Below are 22,823 nucleotides of genomic sequence, written 5' to 3' on the forward strand. Positions count from 1 at the left end.
TACACTGTAAAAATCTTTTTGAGATAGAGCAGGTGGGATTTTTTTTTAATTTGACTTTATTGTCTAAAAGAAATGCACTACGAAATAACTGTGTTCTCGGGCCAATAAACTCATCGTAGATAACAGGATTAAAATTTAGATCTGTTTTTGTTCAGTCAATAATGAAAGTGAAATAGTGAAATAATAATTCGCTTTTAGCAACAAGTTTTGTCAAAATAAGAAACATCGCTGATGAAATAGTCACTTGGAAGTGAATAATTTGACCTCATTAAATCCGTAACTGGTGACCTTCAATTTAACTTAACCCCTTAGCTAGAGATGGGTTATGCATAAACTAGGCGTGTTCAGCTATTAAAAGGAAAAGAATATCAACATTGAAAGTGAAACAAGGGTCCACCATTTGGTTGACTGATTCGATCCACAAAAACTCATTCTTATACAGAAAAAACAATGATTAATACATTTTTAACCTATAATATGAAACTAAACAGACCTAGAAAAATCCAATTGCACGTGTTCACTATCTATTTATATCTTTATTTATGTATATATCGGGTTATATGACCATCTGCAGTCTTCGGAGGTCACCTCGATGGTTAATTAGATGGCGTATAGACTAAAATACACACGAAATGCGGATACATATTATCGAGTTCATGCATCGTAAATTATTTATTTTAGACTTTTCAGATTTGGATATACGTTTTAGTATGTTATAAATTAAAAATGAAAATTTGAGTCAAATCGATGAACATGAATTTGACAGATAATGCCCCCTTTAACATCAAATTGCATATTAGGCAGAATAATTTAGTGTTTTGACATGCTTAGTTTTACATTATAATGATGAAAACAATTTTCAAAACAAAACAATTCACCAATTCACCTTTGGAGTTGGCTATGCACAAATGGATAGAAGTTATTTATATATTTGGTACTTGTATTGTTACTGCCAATCTGTTAAAAACCATCCATTATTGTATTTGATTGATTAATCAAATGATAACATGCATTTATATACTTGTTAAAGATAAATTAAAGCCCTTCGTGTTGTGTTACAAACGGTGGATGTATTTAAGTATCAGTTGAAGAAGGAATTAGAAATCACACTAATGTCAAAGGTAAATTGTACATGTAAATGATCATTTTACATTTTAAAAATTGTATTTCATAACCAAGATTTTTTGTTTTATTTCCAAGCTGATAAGTTTGCAACATTTATCACCTTCTAGGATGAAATATTCAAGTTCGAAATTATTATTTGATACACAAACACATCGAAACTATCCTTCTTTTTTATACAGAAATCGTTTAATTGAATATTTTTGTCATACTTCGGATAAACAATTCACATTTAGATTCTAAACATGCATAGCAAACTGTTAATCTGGTATCTGTGATGAGTTAATGGTACTTCAGTAGAAATATTCAAGTTTAAGCAGTGTTGCTGCTTCAACTACATATTGAACTTCCGATCTCATTGCAAACGATATATAATTTAAAATAAAAACGTTATATCGTTTGTGCAGTTATAAAAATCGGTTATAAAAAATAATTGTTAAGCGTATTGTGTCTAACTGTATTGTATCATGAGCTTTGGTTAATAGCTTACATCAATTAGGAGCGAGCAAAATTGTGTACCGACTTTTATTTCCTTGTTCCAGTTATTTTCATGCTGATAGCCGCTTTGTGTAGTTATTTCCTTGTTCCAGTTATTATCATGTTGGTAGCTGCTTTGTGCAGTTATTTCCTTGTTCCAGTTATTATCATGTTGGTAGCCGCTTCGTGCAGTCTTTAAGTAAAGATATTGGGTATTATACGTAGAAAACACAATAACCAAATGCCACAAACATTTGCGAAATGTTTAGTCAAAATATTGCGATGTCTAATATGCCTGTCTAAATGTTTGTTTTGTTTCTGCATTTTGCACCGCGATTGTCGTGTACAATAGTAACAGTGTTTAATAGTTTGTCTTTATTGTTCACTTTAGTCTGTTGGTTGTTAATACTCAGCATATTTGTTCTCAAATTCACAGATGGAGCATTATATCTCCTTCTAGCAAAGCATTCTGCTAAGCATGTCTTACACTTGAAGTGAGGTATAAACGTTAAATGCATCACTGTGACTTGAGAAAAAGAATAACAATAAAAGAGATGTTCAGTTGTTTTTTAAAATGATTGTGAGGTTCCTGAATTAATAAACCATATCTTATTAGCCTGAAAAGTCTGTAGCTTTAATATGACATTGACATTTCATCTTGCAATTTTAGTTACAGTTTTCCTTCTCAGTACTGGACAGATTTATCCACGATGTTCAAAAACCGGTTGCACATCCAACTGCTGGCGATGCTAAACGGGCTTCTTCTGCCATTGACGACATCATAAATAATGTTCCACTGATCGATGAATTAAATGTGAGATTTAATTTTGTATTAAGCATGGTCAAGTAAAACTTACAAACAACTAACAAACTATGATTCTGTTCTTGGACCTGTACAGGAAGTTTTATCTAGCACTAATTGTATATTTTTATTGTTGATATTAACCCCATATGTATCAAGTGTTAGATTAGTTTTATTGATATTAAAGAAATTTCTTGGTATTCCTAAACGGAAGATTTTATACACACAGAAGAAGTAGTATACTTAACAACAAAATTATTTTCATTTACCTGTGTATAATATGACGCAGGTTTCTTCAAAAGTGATGATTTTCTATAAATTGTTTGAAATTTCACAGTGATATCATACTTTAACTTTGTTTAAACCTGTTTATTTACTTTTGACTTTAATTATTTATCCCTTGTAATTTTTTATTAACTGTGTATTTGCATTCAGGTGTCACAGGTCAAATTTATTCGTTCATTGTGTGTTAATTTACGTTTTTTGATTGAGTTAAGCCTTCCAATTGATATTTTATAGTGTGTTTTTCTATGTTGTGATGTTATACTATTGGTTCAGAAAAGGGAGAAGGTTTTGTACCATTAAAACGTTTAATCCCGCTGCAAATGTTTGCATCTGTCCTAAGTCAGGAATCTGATTACAGAAGTTTTCGTCTGTTTATGTAGTTCATACGTGTTTCTCGTTTCTCGTTTTTATATAGATTAGACCGTTGGTTTTTCCGTTTGAATGGTTTTACACTAGTAATTTTTTGGGGCCCTTTATAGCTTGCTGTTCGGTGTGAGCCAATGCTCCGTGTTAAAGGCCGTACCTTGACCTATAATGGTTTACTTTTATAAATTGTAACTTGGATGGAGAGTTGTCTCATTGGCACTCATACCACATCTTCCTATATCTATGAAACAAATTTTAAAGATGTTACCATTAAGTAAGGCTCAGACAAAATTGCTATGTCTATCAGATGCTTTAGCTTAGGACAACATTCATCCGAAATTTATTTGATCAAAATACTGTTATTCCATTATTGGTGATTAAATGTATATTTTCGAAATATTAGGTGAACTTAGTGGTAAAATTTTCTCTCGGGGTAAAGTACAAAATCATTCAGATTCCGGCAAATGATCTTTCGACGAAGAGTGCTTTTTTTCCCATTTACTTCTTAATATATTCAGAAGGAAAATTCTTGTTACTTTTTAGACTAGAAGAGTATTTTACTTCATTAAAATGAAAATCCAAAGAAAATAATAAAAGAAATGTACAGTAACAATATTAAGAAAACACGGTATCTGCACAATTCATTTTAATAATAATAACAAAATAAAGTCAGCATGACTTAATATATAATGTATTAGATAGTTCTTCTGGGTTGAAAACAATAATGAAATTATCCCTTTTTTTGAATGCCAGTTTGTCGAAATCAGAATTTCAAAATAGTTGGTTATGCGGCGTAAATCTTGAAAAATCTAATTTGACATGTTTCCAAATAGGTTATAATAGAAAATGTACTAAACTCCAAGAAATTTTTTAAAGTCCAAAGTAACTGACAAAAACAAAAATACATTTTAAACATGTAATGATACAATAAAAGGAATGTCTGATTTTAATTTGGTACATACACTTTTAATAGACAGAACATAGTTTTATGATGGCGCTCATTTTCGGTATTTGAAGGTATATAAGAAGTTCCATCTCTTCAATCGATCTTACAAATCCAAGTCACTATGTCATCTTTTAAATGACGAAAAAGTTCCATCAATACCTGTTGAAACCCTCACGACACTTTACATTAACTTTATCAATATGATTTAATATTTCAAAGGTGAAAGGCTTGCGAGATCTAATCAAACTTGCAGAAAAAGGAAAGTTCACAGACATGAAAAACAAAGCCAGCGAAGCTATTTCTGATTACCAGATAATTGAATCATTTTACAAGAAAAAGGTTCGTTTATAGATTCCAATGTTTTATTTGGTATTCTCTAGTTTTTTGTTTTGGAAAGTAGTAGATATTTCATAACACAGAACACTATACATATATGATGAGTTTTCCAAACAAACGCGTGTTGCTTGTCTATGGGTAGTGTGATTTAGAAAAAGACACTAAATGGACACATTTAGCAGACCCGCGCCTTTTCCTTAACTGTCGGCCTACATAAATGTAATCAACATCGAGAACAGATATTCTGTAATATATGTGGTCGGATTTCCCTCACCACATTGATTAAAATAAGCAGATGTGGTGATTGCCAACGACACACCTATTAACCAATAGAACACAGGACAAGAATGTAACAATTACATGTCACCACACGACCTGCAAATATGAGCATAAACATTACCGTTTATTACGCTATAGAAGGATCCGAATAACAAAATGTGAACCAATTGATAAAACAGATGAAAAAAAAGAAAAAAAAACATTTATTACAGACGGCAACAAACTGGATAACAGGTTATTGTATTGAATGCAAACCGCTCCAAATAACCAGGGTTTTCTCCAGCATTTACATTAAATACTATGATTATCTCAGAATACTATTTTTATATATTTTTTTTAAATATGTGTTTCTCTTGATGTATAGTGTGATTTAAAAACATATCGAGAGTAAAGAAATTATAAAAAAAATGTTAGGATATAATGGATGTTATTATATTTTATGATCCGAAATACCTGTAACTTTCATAAAGGATTTTGCAGGTTCTGCCCACAGCGGAAAGTTTAGAATCAAATGATAAGGAAAAGCAACCAAAATTGAAAGAGGTCACCGATTCATTGTAAGTACCTTCTCTTCCAGGTGCTATCAAAATATTATAGTTGATCAGAAATAAATGAAAAGGAACTATTTTTCAATCTTGAGAAAAAAAATGAGAAATCAAATTCTTAAATGATTTACTTTAATTTATTCTAAATCTAAAGTAAGGTTGATTACTTATCAAAATTGAAACTGCCTTTAAACAAACGGATGAAATATCATTATATTATAAAATTAACTGTTCTATAAGAAGAGTTTTCTGTTTTATTTCGATGTTGATTTTCGAGTTTTCAACCTTGTTTTCATTAATACAAGTGTTAACTTTATTTAAGACTGAACCCATCTTATGAGCTTATGAATACATATACATCAGATGACAGACCACATGGTCAGGATTTGGTCAATAGCAGACTTCTGCATCAACATAACACCACAGAAATAAACGAAAGGTATAAATGTGTGTAATATTTTACAGTCTTAATATTAATTGTTTAACTTATTGAATAAAAAAAGATAAGCAGTATGACAGTACGACTGACGTTTTATCTATTTTTTTCTTAATGATGCATAGCTCAGAGAAGAGTTTGTTAGAATCCACGTTTTCTAAGTGATTTGCACATCCCTTAAATAAGATATAACAAGAATGTGTCCATAGTACACGGATGCCCTACTCGCACTATCATTTTCTATGTTCAGTGGACCGTAAAATTGGGGTCAAAACTCTAATTTGGCATTAAAATTAGAAAGATCATATCATAGGAAACATGTGTACTAAGTTTCAAGTTGATTGGACTTCAACTTCATCAAAAACTACCTTGACCAAAAACTTTAACCTGAAGCTGGACAGACGGACGAACGAACGAACGAACGGACGCAGAGACCGAAAAACATAATGCCATTAAGATGGGGCATAAAAATAATCTGGTATAATTGACAATGTTACAACTTTCCGCCAGGGACCAAATGACGTAGAAGTAAGCAACTATGGGGCCGTCAACAATGAGCATAACCCATACTGCATATAGCAAGATATAAAAAAAAAACCGACATAACTATGTAAAACAAACTAATCAACAAAGTAATAAACGAAATTATTTGGGTATCTTCTGTACGGAATATGTCTTGCGAAAATGTATCTTAAAGAAATGATCAATACGAATAAAACATTATACGCAATTTATGAAACACGACGGCCTAAGAAGAATAAAACGAGGACAAAGTAAGATCTTCGAAACATAAACAAATGTTCACAATATTTATAAATATATGTATATCAATATCAAAATTGCAACTAGTTCCTAGGTTTGATAAACATTACCGAAAGAGGTTTACATGACGTGTTTTAAACATTATAGTTTGAGATAAATATCAAATTGCTTTCGTACAGAAGAAGTCAAGACGCAAGCCTTTCAATCCATAACCAGAATCCGATGATCACGGACATATCCGATATCAACAGACCTACAAAGGTAGCGGAACAATTCTCTGCCCTGTATGACAATGAATGGACAGACACTTTTGATGCCATTGCTAGGTTGGAGGGACAGAAGGCAAATATAGAAAAAGAAATCATTATTTATCTGGATGATGTTCTAAGGGTAGTTATTATTAATATTGTTCAGTGAAATTTATATGTAAGAATTTATGCTTTGGTTGCAGGTGGATTGTCAGTCCAAAGGGGTTACTGACACCCCGTAGCTAGTGTCTCTATACTGGCATTATTTAAATTATTTTATATTTTCTATATTTTTGTACATTATTTGATTATACTTAAACTAAAGCAGTATTTCTTAAAAGTCAACGAGACAGCAATATAACGACCAAAACCAAAAAAAACAAAAAAACAAAAAAATGCATCTATATATAAAGTTGGGTGTTTGAAATTTTGTATCTGTTCTTGAGTTGGATGACCTTGCTTTTCAATGTTGTATGTGTTTTATGCCTTCCAAAACTTTAGGTCTCGAGTGTCCTTATTATATAGTAAATGTACGGTATATATATTACTGCCGACAGAGTTGTCAAGGAATTACAATGATTGTAAATTACTTTAGAACATGCACATGTATTTTTTTCAAAAATATTTTTATCTTTTCCATAAGTGCATATATAAACTATATTGTATTCTAAAAATAATTTCGAGCTTGTAATGAGGTATCTTATATTATGTATATATATTGTTTTAGAATATTTACGTGTATACAGTAAAACGAGTTCCAGCTCTAGTAGACAATATCGCACTACAATTGGAGCAAACAATGTTGGATCCAGTAAGCAGTACCAAAGAAAAAGTACGATTTTATATTTTTAACCTCAATGGATAAACCTACCATTTTATAGTTAAAAAAACTCAACAGTTGACTCAAAGAATTGACTATGAGCTTTTTGTGACAATCAAGGCAGTACATTTAGTTGTACTATTAAACAATGATGTGTTATAGGAATTATATGAATGAAGTTTCGATACGGATAAGCGATAAGTATAAGAATAAAACTGATTCAAAATGATAAATTTCATAGCGACTTTTTTCAACTTGCGTGTTGGCGGAGGTACAGTAAGATCAATCCTTTCTATTATGATTATTCATCATTGCTTTGACAAAGAAAAACAATATCTGAATTCAGAATATCCGGCAATGTGTTAATATTATTTAGTGTCTTTCCTAGTATTAAAATTTACCACTTTCTTTCGACAAATATATATGTATAAAAACTATAAGTTGGTAAGAGTATATAAGTAGTGGTATGAATTCAATAATATTTTAGAAATGTAGGAGAGGAAATAATATAATTTAATTAATTCATTGTGTAATCTGTTCGACTTCTTTATTTAAAGGTTACCAATCCAAGTGTGATACACAACAGCAAGTTTCAGCGATACGCTAAGACTTGCGTCAAAGAGACTGCAAAATTAAGCATTCAAGCTCTGATACAGGTAATGTGTGTACAATAGAGGCAATACAGGTTACAAAATACAAACGTAATTTAATATGGACGAAATGAAATGATGTTCATTATGATGCAGGCCCTCAGGGCAGATACATGTACAACGATCAAATTTTAATCAAAGAAATAGCGTTAAAGATACCTCTATCAATTACTTAGGACTAATATAACATAATTCGATGGATTTTTTTTTTTTTGATTTTTTTTTATTTTAAAGTGAAGAGAATGATTTGAAACTGTGTTATGTTGGAATGTATATGTCACATAGTATTGGCTACACATGTAATCAAGTAGGTGGTACATGTATATTGGAAAGTTTTATTGATGCTATTACGGTGAAAAGCGACTGTGTTATTTGAATAGAAAGAGAAGAATGTTGAAAATCAAAAATATCAGTTACTGGAACGGAAACAGAAAAACATTAAAAATTACTTTTAATATGCCTAGCGAAAGCCTGACATAGGCTTGTAGGTTTAAATTCAAAATGTTCAATGTTCACTGTATACCAAATATGGCCTTGGAATTCAACTTTCTCATATAAATAAATATCAAAATGGTCATAATTTGGTTCTTAAATGGATCTATTTCAAAATCCTTCCTACTAGGTAAAACAAATCTCTTCATTAGAGTACATTTTAGGCTTTAAAGTCAGCACATTTTGGATATATTGTGAAAAACGATGATTTTGTGCATTTCTCGGACCTAAAAGCTTGAGGAAAACCATGGCTGCAACCTAGGATCCAAAATGTCCTTTAACCAAAAGTTGCGAATGATGATATTGAATTCCTAGACACAAAAACGTTTTGGATCAGGGGTGACGACCAAAGTAAATTATGTTAATAACTGTTAAAATTTATTGAAAATTTGACCAAAACTGACGTTACAGCACAAATAATGCATACTGGAGGGGTCATTTCCTCGTCATTTTTAATGTGATGAGCCAAAAAGAAGTTATGTTGTGTTAATAGTATATAGTTATATCATAACTATTTCTATGTAGTATTTTGGCCTGATTAAAAAGCATCAAAATTTTTAGGGTCAATTTTAAACCTTCTTAAATAACTCCTTTCAATCCCATTTTAACCTTTCTTCCAATGCAGGATAATAAAGAGCAACCGTTTCTAAAATGGTTATATTTTGATAACATACTGATAGAACTAAAATAATTAATCATGTTTAAATTATTATGTTTATTTTAGGATTTCAAAAAGACAGAACTACGTCCGAGCCTTCAAAAGTACCAAGACAACTTTGGTGTGAATAAATATATAGACAAGTGTATAGAAATATGCTGGTTTATGAATGTTCTTGATCCCCCTATGGTACTAAAATGGCCTATGGAACATCAAGAGGCAGAAGATTTAGCTGAAAATTTTAGACATTATACAAAAGCTGGAATTCAGTTGGATTTTGCAGTGTGGCCTGCACTTCTGTTCTATGACCAAGGTCCTTTAGTTGTGAAAGGAGTGATGCAAATGAAATGATGTTTTGCAACTTGTCGGTTCATGCACGGTGTTCTAGCATTAAAACTTCAAATTTTGAGTGATTGATAAAATTTATATAATTTCAATATTTAGTTTATATATGATTTTCATACGAAGTGCTCAAAGACAAATAACTCTTGCTATCTACTGTTCAAAACAAACCTCATTATACCGAATCAATGACATTGTATTTCACATTTGAATGAACAGCCAATTGTTCAGCTTAAATGTACAATAGCTTCTTTTGAAATGTATTAGCCTATAAAGATTAAATAAAGATAGTGAATATGTGAAAGAATATATAATATGTAGTCGTCAGTAGGTTTGTTGTCTTAACTTGTTAATCACCCGTTAATTGAAATAAATTTAAATACCGATAGCCTGTATTCTATAAATAACAAACCTGTTTTGGGGAAACTCATCGAATTTGTAGAATACAACGATGAAATTGACTTCCTGGTAAATATTTTTAATACTTTATTAGATGGTATTGTTCGGTTAAAAACAAATATTTGCTTATAGTCTATTATTTGCACGAAAAGGTTATAACACACGCATATATCATATACATTAAAATAACTGGCACCATACAGGTTTCGGGCATAATCGTTGAGTCAAAACCATAAAGTTTGAACTTAATCATGTTAATATTATGCACACGTTAAATATAAATTTTATTGTATAGAAATGTTCTGTATTTCTTCTGTTGTGCTGTCTGTGGGAGATCCTTGTAACGAAAATGCAATATAATAAATTGGTTCTAAAGGCATACTAATTGATTATTGATACACGAGAAAGAGGTAGGGCAAATGCCCCATAATTCATTTCACATCTGGAGCATTTTCGAAAAATATTTCTTGAAAATCAATGTTTAAAGCTAAATTGATAAATTAATTGTTGTTTTCCTAACGTCCAGTGGCAAATATTTCACGCATAGTCAGGACTAGAACAAGATTTACATTTAATCCTAGGATGGTTAAGCAAAGTTGGTCGACTGGGACGAAGAGTGAAAATTTGGACTGTTAGTGGCAAAAGAGGCCAAATGGGGAGTCCTCAAAATATTGTTTGAAGGGTTTTTCAACATGCAAAGTGTAGAGCTCCCTACAAGAGGCACTGGATTTACTGACGTCTCATTCCGACTCGGTACGTGTGTGCGTTTTGATACAGCAAGCACAGTCAAAAAGGACCATCTCCCCTTTAACATTTACCACTCTATTCTATTATCATTCTACATTATCTATAATAGTATTAAACTGTAAGACTAAAAACTAATTTCTAATATATACATTCCAAATTTTGGGGAAAAAAAATTCCACAAACGATGATTATCAATATAATTTGTGATTAACTCTTGGCTTTTGAATGGTACTTAGATATAAGAAGATGTCGTATGAGTGCCAATGAGACAACTCTCCATCCAAGTCCCAAATTATAAAAGTAAACCATTATAGGTCAAAGTACGGTCTTCAACACGGAGCCTTGGCTCACACCGCACAGCAAGCTATAAAGGGCCCCAAAAATTACTAGTGTAAAACCATTCAAACGGGAAAACCAACGGTCTAATCTATATAAAAAACGAGAAACGAGAAACACTTATGAACCACATCAACTACTAAACATCAGATTCCTTGCATATATAATTGGTGATATCAACAAGGTTTTATGTCGCACGTGGAAGTATATCTATACATTCCGATTTCTTTATACACCCATAACCCCCAATAAACGATTTTTTTTAAATAACTCTTACCCATTATCCAACACGTGTATATTTACACATTTCATTGAATGCGACCGTGTACTTCTACATTCCACCTCATTGCAAAAAGAAAAGGGATTGTAAAGATTACTTGTTTCGAATTTGTTTTCATCAATGAACATGCTGAAAACAAATCCAAATCAGTACTATATCTAAAAATAAACATAAGTAGCTGATGCTCAATTGCAACACATACTGGAAATTGTAAAATCTTAATTCAAAACAAACTAACAAATTACAAAAAGAAAAATTCAATACCTTATTTAAAATGATTAAGACCCATAAACGAACTTTGAAAGCTATGCTCTTTTACAATGACCATAAAACCAAGGATATCTTGGCTGTTATGGCGATTGTATTATATAACCATGTTATGTATTAACTATTTTCTTGTAGAAGGAGATCAGCAATGGACTCCAACAATGAAGGCACCGGTCCATATAAAACAACACTGAAGGTTTCTTTGGTAAATTTAAGCATTTTATTTGGTAACTAGACACAATATACAAAAGACATACATTGCTAGAAAAGAAAGTTATCAATTAAACCAATTGTTTGCCCATAGTCTGTCACGGAAAAGTCGCGCAAGTGCATTTTTTTACGAATAGAAAATAAATGATGATCAAAATTGGGAAAATAAGGTTGACAATACATTAACAAAAGGGATGGAAGGACAGAAAAAAGAGTTCACACAAAACCTTACACAAAAAGGTATAAATTATGCAACAGAAGCAACACGTAAAACCAGAGTGATCGCATGCGCACCTAAATGTTTAGCGTAACTTGTCGCGTTGCACATGTCAAGAGTTCGATGATGAGTTGCACTAAGTTACATGTCATCAAAGAGGCCAAAGAGGCCAGGCAGGAGGGCGATATTGTGACTACGATATATACAACTTATTATAATCCGTATCGTTTGAAAAAAACTTGATAGCAGTCGTAAACGTGTGTTCGATTTATTGATGGTTTTCGAAGTAAAGTAACCATTACAAACCCAGATGTAATTTCCTTGTCAAAAGCGGCGAGCAATAACAAAGATAAAGAAGTCGAAAGAAAACAGACAACCCCGTTGCCATAGAAACGAAGAAAAGGCTAACAAAAGTTCACAAAACACTACACAGAAAAACGAAGTTGATAAGCGCTATACTTTTAACAAATATGAATAAAAAAATCATGTTTTCTGCACTGGGATCGTAATGTCGTTTTCAATAATATTTGTTATTCATTTTACTGTTGAACACATCTATTTCCTACATTTTGTTGTGCAGACTATTCCTTTTCATCCTGTCTTCGGTCGGCTTTTTTATTTCTTCAGTTATTACCATGTCAGAATATTCATTTTCAAACTCCTCCTGTTCCTTCCCCCCACTCGACAACAAAATAAAGTATACATTTTTTTTCTCATTTGTAGTAATATTAATGGTACCAATTTACTGCACCAGATGCACATTTTGACAATAAAAACAGTGATGCTCGAAAAAATAATAAAAGCTTACTAATTTTACTAATATTTTTAATTTACAAACAGCCACATCCACGAAACATTGACAGTGTTTTTGAAGGAGTTATAGTATTTAGACCATCTCAAATATCTATATAGGATTGTGAAATCTGAAGGATACCTAGTGTGGCGTCGTAAAATACCAGACATTACAAAAAAAAATTAAGAGCTGTTAAACCAAAAATGATAAAAGGTGTAGCCAAAGACTGGCAAGGTATCAGAGCTTTGCATCAGGGAGATATATTCTTTAATTTACAAACATTTTGAAAATTTTGTAACAGCAAATTTTAGACTTTCTAGGAATTGCAGTCGTGTACAATGTAAAGAAACACGACTTTCCAAAATTTTCTACGATAAGAAAATAAGATTATACGGTATGATTGACTAATTGCCAATGGCGCAACTATCCACCAGAGTCCAAACGACGTGAATAATTATAAGCAAAAGATTTTTCAAGACCTGTCCGAAAAAGATATGCAGGCGTATCATTTTCATCCAGGAGCAGTCTTGGGTCTCTTGTACCTAAGTTCGTTATAGTTTTTAAAAGTGCATAGATTATATTTCTCTCTTAGTATCTTCGTCTTTCGATTAATTCGCTTATTCTGTAACTTGTTGAAACATAAACTCAATACAAATGTTAATTTTGTTTGAAAATGTGAACTTCTGTTTATTCTGAACAACGATATTAATGGTTTTTTTTATCAAATAGCAAACGAAAGAAGTGGACAAAACAGAAACTACTGCCTCAGAACAGGCTTTAAACAGTACTGCTAGAATACAGAATAGGTATAGTGAAACTAAATTTTGATGGTATACTTCAAATAAATATATCCTGCCAAGTCAAGGCAACATTTGTCTAGTATATTTCAAAATTTATTTTAAAAAATCAATGTCCATATAATTATAGTGTACACTTTTAAGGGGGGAATATCCCCAAAGAATAATCACGGGAAAAGTTGACGTTTGTATGACAGTCATATCTTTTTCAGTTAACTAGACAACGACTGCAGTGTATTAATATATCACGCACAACTAAACGATAATTTCTCAGCAAGTTGTTGGTAGTTCATTTGTGTCCAGAGAATATTATTTGGACATTTAATATTACATGGAACTTCGTTCAAGACCAAAGGTTATAAACTTTCCGGACCAAAAAAAATACGTCCACCATCGAAAATAAATTGGAAAAAGTGTTGCCAGGTATTAGTAATTGACGATGCACTTTCATCCTATTGTACAAAAAGGTGTATCTGATAGAGTCTTGTGAAAAGATTACTTAATTCTTATTTGAATAAATGCATGAATATTGTAAAAATTAACTTGTAACATTTAGATAATAATTTAAAGATTAATAAAAGGTTTAATAATAAGTTAATTTCTAGATTAAGACATAAATTTAAAGTACTTGGAATGCGTTTTGTGTTCGTACTGGCCAACATAGCAGTCAAACATATGGTATTGTAATGACGTAAATACAAAAATATTAAAGAAATTATTATAACGTTTTTTTCAGTGTAGCATATGAAAAGGAATTTATTATTTTTCTAGTGTAAAACCCTTTGGATGTTTTACAATTACTGTTGAAGTTATATTGATTAAAATTTTAGTCTTAGGAAAAACTGTTTATTTATTAGTTGGAATTTGGCTTTGGACTAGCCTTCGGTGAGTGCGAGTACTTTTATTTTTCTTCGGAAAATGTCTGTACCAAGTCAGGAATATGGCAGTTGCATTCACTTGTTCCGTTGAATGATCGTTTTGATTTTGTCCGTTTTTCAGTTTTTATGGACTTTCCTTTTTTCAATTTGCCTTGCAGGTCGGTATTTTTGTTATACTTTTTTCGGTACTTTGTGGTATATATGTCTTTTTGTAAGATGTGTATGTTCTTTAAACCAAGTACTTTCAACCTGAAGTTTTAAAAAATGTTCCTATATTGTACGATAACACCAATCTCCCAGGTTGTAAAAAGAGGGGTTGGATGATCGCTCAGGCCTTTGTTTTTCTCTTTTAAGTTGTTTCATTTATTATCCTGATGCCTTTGACTAATATACGGTATGAGGTTTACTCATTGTTGCAGGTTTTACGGTGATCAGTAAGTAGATATTTACATCTTTGTCCTTTGGACAATGATGCATATAGTTGTCTCATTGGCGATCATTTCACATTCCCTTATTTTTAAACTCTTTCGTATTTCAAAATTCTGCCAGCAGTACTAAACTATAATTACAGAATACCATTATGTAAACGTAATATAATCCCATGAGATGATTATATTATTTATTATCATAAATTTATTTAAAGATATTTTCAGATTCTTATCTAGATCGGAGGCTTGATTGAGAAAATAGTGAAACAATACTTTCCCCAATGTAGAGGGCATTTTTGCATTCCTTGCAAATATTCTTCAAGCAAATAATTAACCCACCATTACCCTACAGTAACTTTTGCTTCTATCATTTAAAGGTTACTTTAGTGATAAAGAAAGCGTGCGCCTTTGGTAAACTACAACCGGCAATAATTCAATGTCTCTTTTTATTCATATTGAAGTGATGTTGCTAAACCAGGTATAATTGACAAGGCAAAGACTGGACAACAGCGAGGAGGAACTAAACATGAAAATAGAATAGTTGGAAATCAATGGAGCGAATGGAAACCGACTGGAATACAAGACTTAGATGCAATCCGTGAAATCATGAAAGAAGCACTAGAAGGTGGACAGTCGTCAATGGATTTACTTAATCAAAAAGTTCAAGAGTTAATCGAAAGGTAAGGGTAAACAAGTTTCTAGTTTGGGGGTATATAAATTGAAAACAGATGTCCAAACAAATCTATTAAATAGACTTTTTTCATATTACCGACTTTTAATTTTTCAACTTGCTACCTATTCTGGTACTCGGTCAAGTAAGAGCAATTAAAAAAGTAAAATCAAGCTTACAATCAGTGAAATTTTTGTCGTGATATAGAAAACATAAAACAGTTATTTTTCCGCAAATTGTTACGAATGTAAGCTTGATTTTTACTTCTTTTTGTTGCTCTTTATATAAACTATTAAATCAGGAGTCAAAAGTCGGTATTATGAAAATATTTCTTATTTATTTAAGAAAATATATTTTGCTTATGGTATAAATACGCTTTTTGTAACGACATACACATTATTACAACTTATACTCGCTTTTAATCAAATCTTAACGATGGGACTACTGTGGAGGTGCTAACTAGAGCTACAATCATTATTTAACCAATTAATGGTGCATTTCAAGACAGCATGAATCTGATGGAAAACACTTGAGGAAAACATGTTTCCAAGTATAACACAGGGATTTAAATTGAAAACTAACAATGCCATATTTTGATTATGATTTATATGTATTAAATTAATTATTTTAAATGTTTGTGTATATATATTTATTATAGTATGTAATTTTGTATACAATAATTCTTATCGATTAACTTTCGTTTAAAAGTAAGCAGAAAGATACAGAAATGATAGAACAATTAAAACAGAAAACAGAAGAACTGTCAAGGTTACTGAAGGAAGAGAGAGAAATAAACGAAAAACACAGAACGACACAAACAAAAAAAGAAATGACAGAAAAAGAGAAAGAAATAACAGAACTCCAAAAAGAAACAGCAGGACTTAAAGAGGAAACTGAAAAATTAAAACAGGAAGTGGAAAGCTTGAGAACAAGGTAATCATGAAATTCAATACAATCATCATCCTCATTTGTTGAATGAACATAATCGTTGGATTTACGTCAATTTGAACAACAGTTATATACCACAATAATAATAATACTGAAACAAAGCACAGTCCTCCTACTTGTGTAATGCATTTCATCTAATAAGTTATCATTACGAACGGGCCAGTACTGTCCATTCAAAAAATATGTCAATTGTGTTTCTTAATTATGAAAATTTAACAGTTTTTAAAATACATAATGCTTCATCGGTATAACTGGAGGTTATCCAGTTTTACTTGTTTTCCCATATGTTGATTACTACATGTACTGTACAGTACCAAAACATTGGTATAACTGAAGGTTATCCAGTTTTACTTGTTTTCCCATATGTTGATAACTACATGTACTGTACAGTACCAAAACATTGAAACAGATGCGATTAAAAGTAGAGTACCTTATTTTCATCGTGTCCGAATAAATATTCCAAAAATATATGTCAATGTATGTTCAGTCATTGTCTACACTTTACACAAGGTCTTTCCGTGAATTGAGCATGCTTAAACTATTAATCACTCCAGACGTTACGCAATCCATTAATAGCTAATCAATAAATCTAATTTTTTGCCTGTGTTTTGAAAGGAAGAAAACCTTTGGAATTGATTAAAAAAAATCCTTTTTATTACAACTCATCTTGAACTACAATCCCTATTGGCTTTGAAAACAGAAATGGTATATATCGATCAAGATTTGGTATCTATCCCTTCGAGAATTTTTGAGGAGCAAATAGAATTCAATAATATATCGCTCTCGGGTCTGTTAACTTCAATGACATTCTTACGGAAACACTCTGAAATATAAATACTACGTTTGCTCCGTGTGTTCATTTTCTGAAATTAAGAGACTATTGTGCATAGCATAGTAAGCGCCCACTTTTTGATTGACATATTTAATTTTTGAAAAGCACAGTTAAGTTTCATTGATCAGCATTTACCCTTTGACATGTCTCGTCGCCCATTTATATTACAAATCATATATACCACGTCTTACTCATTTAAAATATTTAATGCACTCAAAGTGTTCGTGCATCAAATACGGTAATTCGTAAAGCGTACTATATATATAACATGTTTTATTCGCTAAAACAGTATGTATTATACACCCCTTTAAATTAAATTGTCCTTATTTTGAGTTACAGCCTATAGAATTTTCTATAATTTTGATATAATTTGTCCCAATGGTTGTACACTACACTGTAAATATTTTTTTGGGATAGAGCAGGTGCGATTTTTGAAATTTGCTTTTTCTGTCAAAAATAAATGCACTACGAAATAATTGTTTTCTCTGACCATTGTTTGTTATATGACTGTTTTGTTTTACTAACGTCATTCTGTCGGGCTGTTCAATATAATTTTTATAAGAATTCTTCGACTGCTTTATAAATTGTTTATATATTCCGTTGTCATTTTGGGACCTTTTTCAGCCGACTGTGCGGTATGGGTTTTGCTCATTGTTGAAGGCCGTACGGCGACATATAGTTGTTAACTTCTATGTCATTTTGTCTCTGGTGGGGAGTTGTCGCATTGACAATTATACCACATCTTCTTATTTTTATATTTATGTTTTATTATTTACATTTTCATTGTTATGCTATTATATTTATAAAGTCTAAGTAAAGCTGCAGGAGAGAAGTTGACAGATGGTAACCCTACAATTACTGATCTTAGTGATCCGAATCGTCCTCAGAAACTATGTGAAAAATTCAACAGCTTGTATGACAACTTATGGACTGATGCCTTTGAACATGTTTTCAAAGATGAAAATAATGAGAAATTAGCCGCCGGAAGACTAGTAGATATATTCAGGGTAAATAAAGAGTATTGTTGTGTATAATTCTTACTAATTGTGATTCTACTTTTTTACCTTGAATTTCATTTTTACTTGTTATAACATTATTCAAATCTTTCTTCTGATTCTAAATGTATCAATATTTTTGTGTTTTAAAAGTTTTCCTTTAAACGCAAGATCTCAGTCAAACTATGATTTAATAATTAAATAAATATTTTCAAATATGTGTTCCAAAGTATACATTTAGAACACATATTTTCTTAACTTTTACGATCAATCACATGATAATTACATAAAAAAATGTGAACAACAAAACAAATAAATATAGAATATAAGCAAACATCAATAATCATTTGAAGCAGCTGCTATGAATTAAATTTCAGAAATGCTGGGAGTTTTGTTGCAATTGCGCTGATCATCAGCTTGAAATATTACAAGAAAAGTTTGTGCGTCCAGAAGTTATCACGGAAGAAATGAATAGACATGTACGTTCACTGTTTCATATCAAAAAGGGAAAATAAAGAAAAATGACAAACCTTCCATCAATTATAAGTGATAGGAAAAAAAAATAACGAAAAAGACGTAAACAAAAATATATACAACAAACGTTATGTAATTAATGGAACTTGGATGTTCTACTTGTATTTCAATTATTGCATAGAATATCGTATTAGGATATTAATTGAAATCATATATAACTTGCTTAAGTTGTAAAACTTGTGTCTCATCCATTTGTTTAGTTTCTGAACAATAAAATATGTTTAAACTATAACTTGCTTGATAACAAAATTATTCTAATTCTGTTAACTATCATATTAAGGTTATTGACTGACTTAGGGTTGCTCTAGTTATTGGGTACAATGTCACTTTTCCACGAAGCGAAAATCTTGTAAGAGCCTTTGATGTGACAAATTCTTAATAAAAAAATCTACGAATGAAAGAAGATGTGAGATACACGCCAATAGGACAGTTAGCTTACGACAAAAAGACATCTCGAGGTCAGCTTTAGGTATGCATTACATTATGTAAAGTTCCAAATCGTCTTTCGGTATGCATTACATTATGTAAAGTTCCAAATCGTCATAGTCTGAAATAATTTGATTTTTTAAGTGACAATAAAGATCAGATCTGCTCTCTCCTCCTCAAATGACAAAAAGACATTAAGATATAACAAAAGATAACCACTACCGACGAGATTATAAACTTTATAAAGACACCCGCACACGTGGAGATGTTAAATATGTAAATATTTTTCTTCTTATATACTAGGTATGTGATTTTGTGTTAAAGTTGATTTTACTATCCACAGGGGTTAATACAGACATTCTCGAAGTCAGAACTGAAAATGATAAAAGATGCAAGAAAAGCAGTTGCAAAGCATACATTGGTTAATTTAACACAGGTAATAAATTCAATTATATCTTATCAATAATATGGTTACCAATCCCTCCTCCCACACAAACACACTCCTCTCAAAACCGGAAATGACCACAAATGTCTCATACGGATTAGAATATTGTGCTTCGCATGTGATTATTAACTAAAAATACGGAAGTTAAAGAAGAGACTAATTAAAATCGACTATATTCTTAATATAAGATTGAAGGAATGTAGATGGTTTGGTGTAAATGAGGTAATTCAACCACTATAATAAGCAACTTCTTGAATATATTCATCTTTTAACAGCTGTTCTCTACAGCATTCATTTATTCATTCACTAGTTTTTGGTAGGTCCTCGACAATGCCTTTTTAAAATATTGTTATGCCCCCGCAACTGAAAGTTGGGGGGCATATTATTTTACCCCTGTCCGTCCGTCCGTCCCATTATGGGTATATAGCTATTCCAGATAACTCCTCCTAGTTTAAATGCTAGGAAGTTTTCACTTTGCTGGCTGTTTGTACATATATTGAAGGTGTGCATGTGGTCAGGGTTTTGATTTTTATTGATTTTTGCTCTTTTGGGAGATAGTTGAACTTTGTCATTTTTGGAGTATATACTTGCATAAGAGGTGCATAGCGTTTCCGGATAACTCCTACTACGGTGAACCATAGACCTATGTGATCCCATGCTCAACTTTGTGTATTTTAAAATAACACTTCGCATCTGCGGGGGCATCATTTGTGTCTCCTAGACACAATAATATCTCAAAGAAAGTCCTGCATTGACTTTGTTATAATACAGTTACTTCAGAGTGGAATGCGGGGGCATCACTTTGTCTAGTTTTGTGTTTTGTTGTCCAAATATAGTTATCCTACATTATTTGATGTTATGATCATTTAGTGTCTATAGATGTATATAGTGTGTTGTCAGTGAATTTATTGTTTAAACGACTTTTGTTTGTTTAAGTTTTACTGGAAAACGAAAGCAAGACAGAAAGAGGTAATACGACCGTACGTAGATGCTTGTTTGGAAATTTGCTGGTATGCTGCTATTAATGACCCAAAACTGGACTTTAATTTCGAGCCAATAAAGAACAAAGAAGATTTCAGAGGTTATACAAAGTCAGGAAAATTTGTAGACTATATAGTATGGCCAGCCATGTATCTCCATACTGATGGGCCATTACTTTATAAAGGTGTTGTGCAGCTGAAAGATAACGAGGGAGAAAGAGAACAAATGTGAAATAAATATTGTTGATTTTATAATTAAATATCGTTTATTAAATAATAGTTTAATTTTTTCTCGCCATATTTGTGATTTTGCATTTAGGAATAATCACATTTTCTATAAATTTTATTAAACTGTTATCTCAAGTTTTAATTATTTGAAAGGAATGGAATATAGCACATGACTCAAAGTTCACCCAGTTCATTTTTAGACAATGCCGGAGGAAAAGGATAAAAGTAATCGATTTGCGGAAAAGCCTCTCAAAGTATTTAGTTATGCTTCTGTTATTTTTTTTTTATTTGAAAAAAAATATGTCTTTATTGTCGAAACAGCAAATTTATATAGTGTCAATATTAGAAAAAGCAACTGAAAGCAGACCGGGTAGCGCACAAACAACATACAAATTATGCTGTTTGGGTTGCTCACCCAATTTTGTCGACATAACGGAACTATAAACAACTGTCATACAAGTAGGAGGTTTGGCTAGCTATAAAACAACTGTTTTTCACTCGTTCCGTTGGTTGATAACGTTTGGTTTTGGCAGCTTTTATGGACTTCCCCTTATTTTGAATTTACCTTGGGGTTCGGCATTTTTGTTATGCTTTTTAATGCTCACATGCAAAAATTTTCCACGGTCTAGATTTATTGATTGACCAATTGTATGGACACAAGTCTATTGTTAGCAATTGTAAATATTTCGGGGGATTTTTCCCCTTTCTTTGTAGTAGAATACATGAGTAAAATGCGTATGGTGTTTATATTAAACATATAATTATGCTATCTAATTCAAAAGCCTGTGTCAAGTTACTATAAAGATTTCATTGATATAACTTTCTTACAGAACTATCCAGGCAGGGCTTTTAGCACGCTTCATTTTTATTGTCACTATAAAATTTAGCTTTTTGTCGGCATTTTTAGTTGACCGGTATGAGGTAAAGTGTCTGATAAATTTTTGAAAACTTGTTTCATGGATGCTTAGCCTTCTCGTTTTGGTATAGGTCAACATCCAATATTTATACATAGATTTTAAAACCCCAATCTCTTAATCCCTACTTGGTATAGTTTTGTTTTTACTTGCTCTTGTCTTATATTGTCAACTTACTGTAAAGCACGGAATCAAATAAAGCGAAAATTGTTTGGTATATATGTGCTGTTCTTATTTAAGCAAACCAGGGTAGATAGTATACAGGTAGTGTCGTAGTAAAACATCTAATACGCGGAAGTCTTAAATTGAAATACTAGGGTTCTTAATTCTTTTTTTAAATAAGCTGTTTGATAAACTCTCGACTGGATTACGTATAAAACCAGACATTCGGGGACCGCCCACAACATCCATATAGAAGATGCGTCTCTTCCTTGCACTTTAGCAACAGCAACAAACGACTATATATGCCATGCAAAACTGTCTACGTATGTATTTGGCAACGGCACTTAATGAAAACATAACCGATGCTGGACTCCTTAATTTTTGGCATCACGCACTCAAATGCGAGTCTTTTATTTTTTGTCTTCTTCAATGATTTACACCTTCAAGCTTGTAAGATTGCGATAAATAAAAAAAATCGGGTCAAAGCTGGATGAAAATAAAAACCCATTTATTGAGAGAAAGAATTTTGTCTCATCTGTCGAAGAATGTGAGACATAGGAATGCTAATCTGGCGATGACTGTTAACTATGTGTATAAAGCTTTATAATTCAGAAGGTAGAAGATTTGGATACTTCATACCTTGTATATAGAGGTATTATGTTAAGAGAAGTTTACGTCTGGCATATGCCCATTGCCCTTGACCTTATTTTCATGGTTTAGCGACTATTTGAAAAACTTGAATGTTTTTTTATTGTCGAATGCATTTCTGAC

The 22,823-nt window shown here is 31.7% G+C and overlaps 1 protein-coding gene across 2 annotated transcripts; it reads left to right on the plus strand.

Moving 5' to 3' along the window:
• Positions 1-1,029: 1,029 nt before the first annotated feature.
• Positions 1,030-21,025, plus strand: LOC127714521 (uncharacterized). Of its 2 annotated transcripts, XM_052220605.1 has the most exons (17): positions 1,030-1,121; positions 2,270-2,413; positions 4,218-4,337; positions 5,094-5,170; positions 5,481-5,597; positions 6,536-6,746; positions 7,332-7,436; positions 7,982-8,080; positions 9,291-10,034; positions 11,731-11,800; positions 13,545-13,621; positions 15,380-15,598; positions 16,297-16,521; positions 18,177-18,375; positions 18,741-18,842; positions 19,667-19,759; positions 20,705-21,025. In XM_052220605.1, exons 10-17 carry the CDS (start codon positions 11,744-11,746, stop codon positions 20,978-20,980), a joined length of 1,248 nt encoding a protein of 415 aa, XP_052076565.1. In that variant the 5' UTR covers positions 1,030-1,121; positions 2,270-2,413; positions 4,218-4,337; positions 5,094-5,170; positions 5,481-5,597; positions 6,536-6,746; positions 7,332-7,436; positions 7,982-8,080; positions 9,291-10,034; positions 11,731-11,743; the 3' UTR covers positions 20,981-21,025. The 2 variants fall into 2 exon arrangements, with proteins under 2 accessions (XP_052076565.1, XP_052076566.1); XM_052220606.1 differs by lacking the exons at positions 1,030-1,121; positions 2,270-2,413; positions 4,218-4,337; ... (4 more) ...; positions 7,982-8,080; positions 9,291-10,034 and adding an exon at positions 10,362-10,375.
• The last annotated feature ends 1,798 nt before the right edge of the window (positions 21,026-22,823 follow it).

The sequence above is a fragment of the Mytilus californianus genome, unplaced genomic scaffold (assembly GCF_021869535.1).
Source record: "Mytilus californianus isolate M0D057914Y unplaced genomic scaffold, xbMytCali1.0.p SCAF_9, whole genome shotgun sequence".
Taxonomy (NCBI): domain Eukaryota; kingdom Metazoa; phylum Mollusca; class Bivalvia; order Mytilida; family Mytilidae; genus Mytilus; species Mytilus californianus.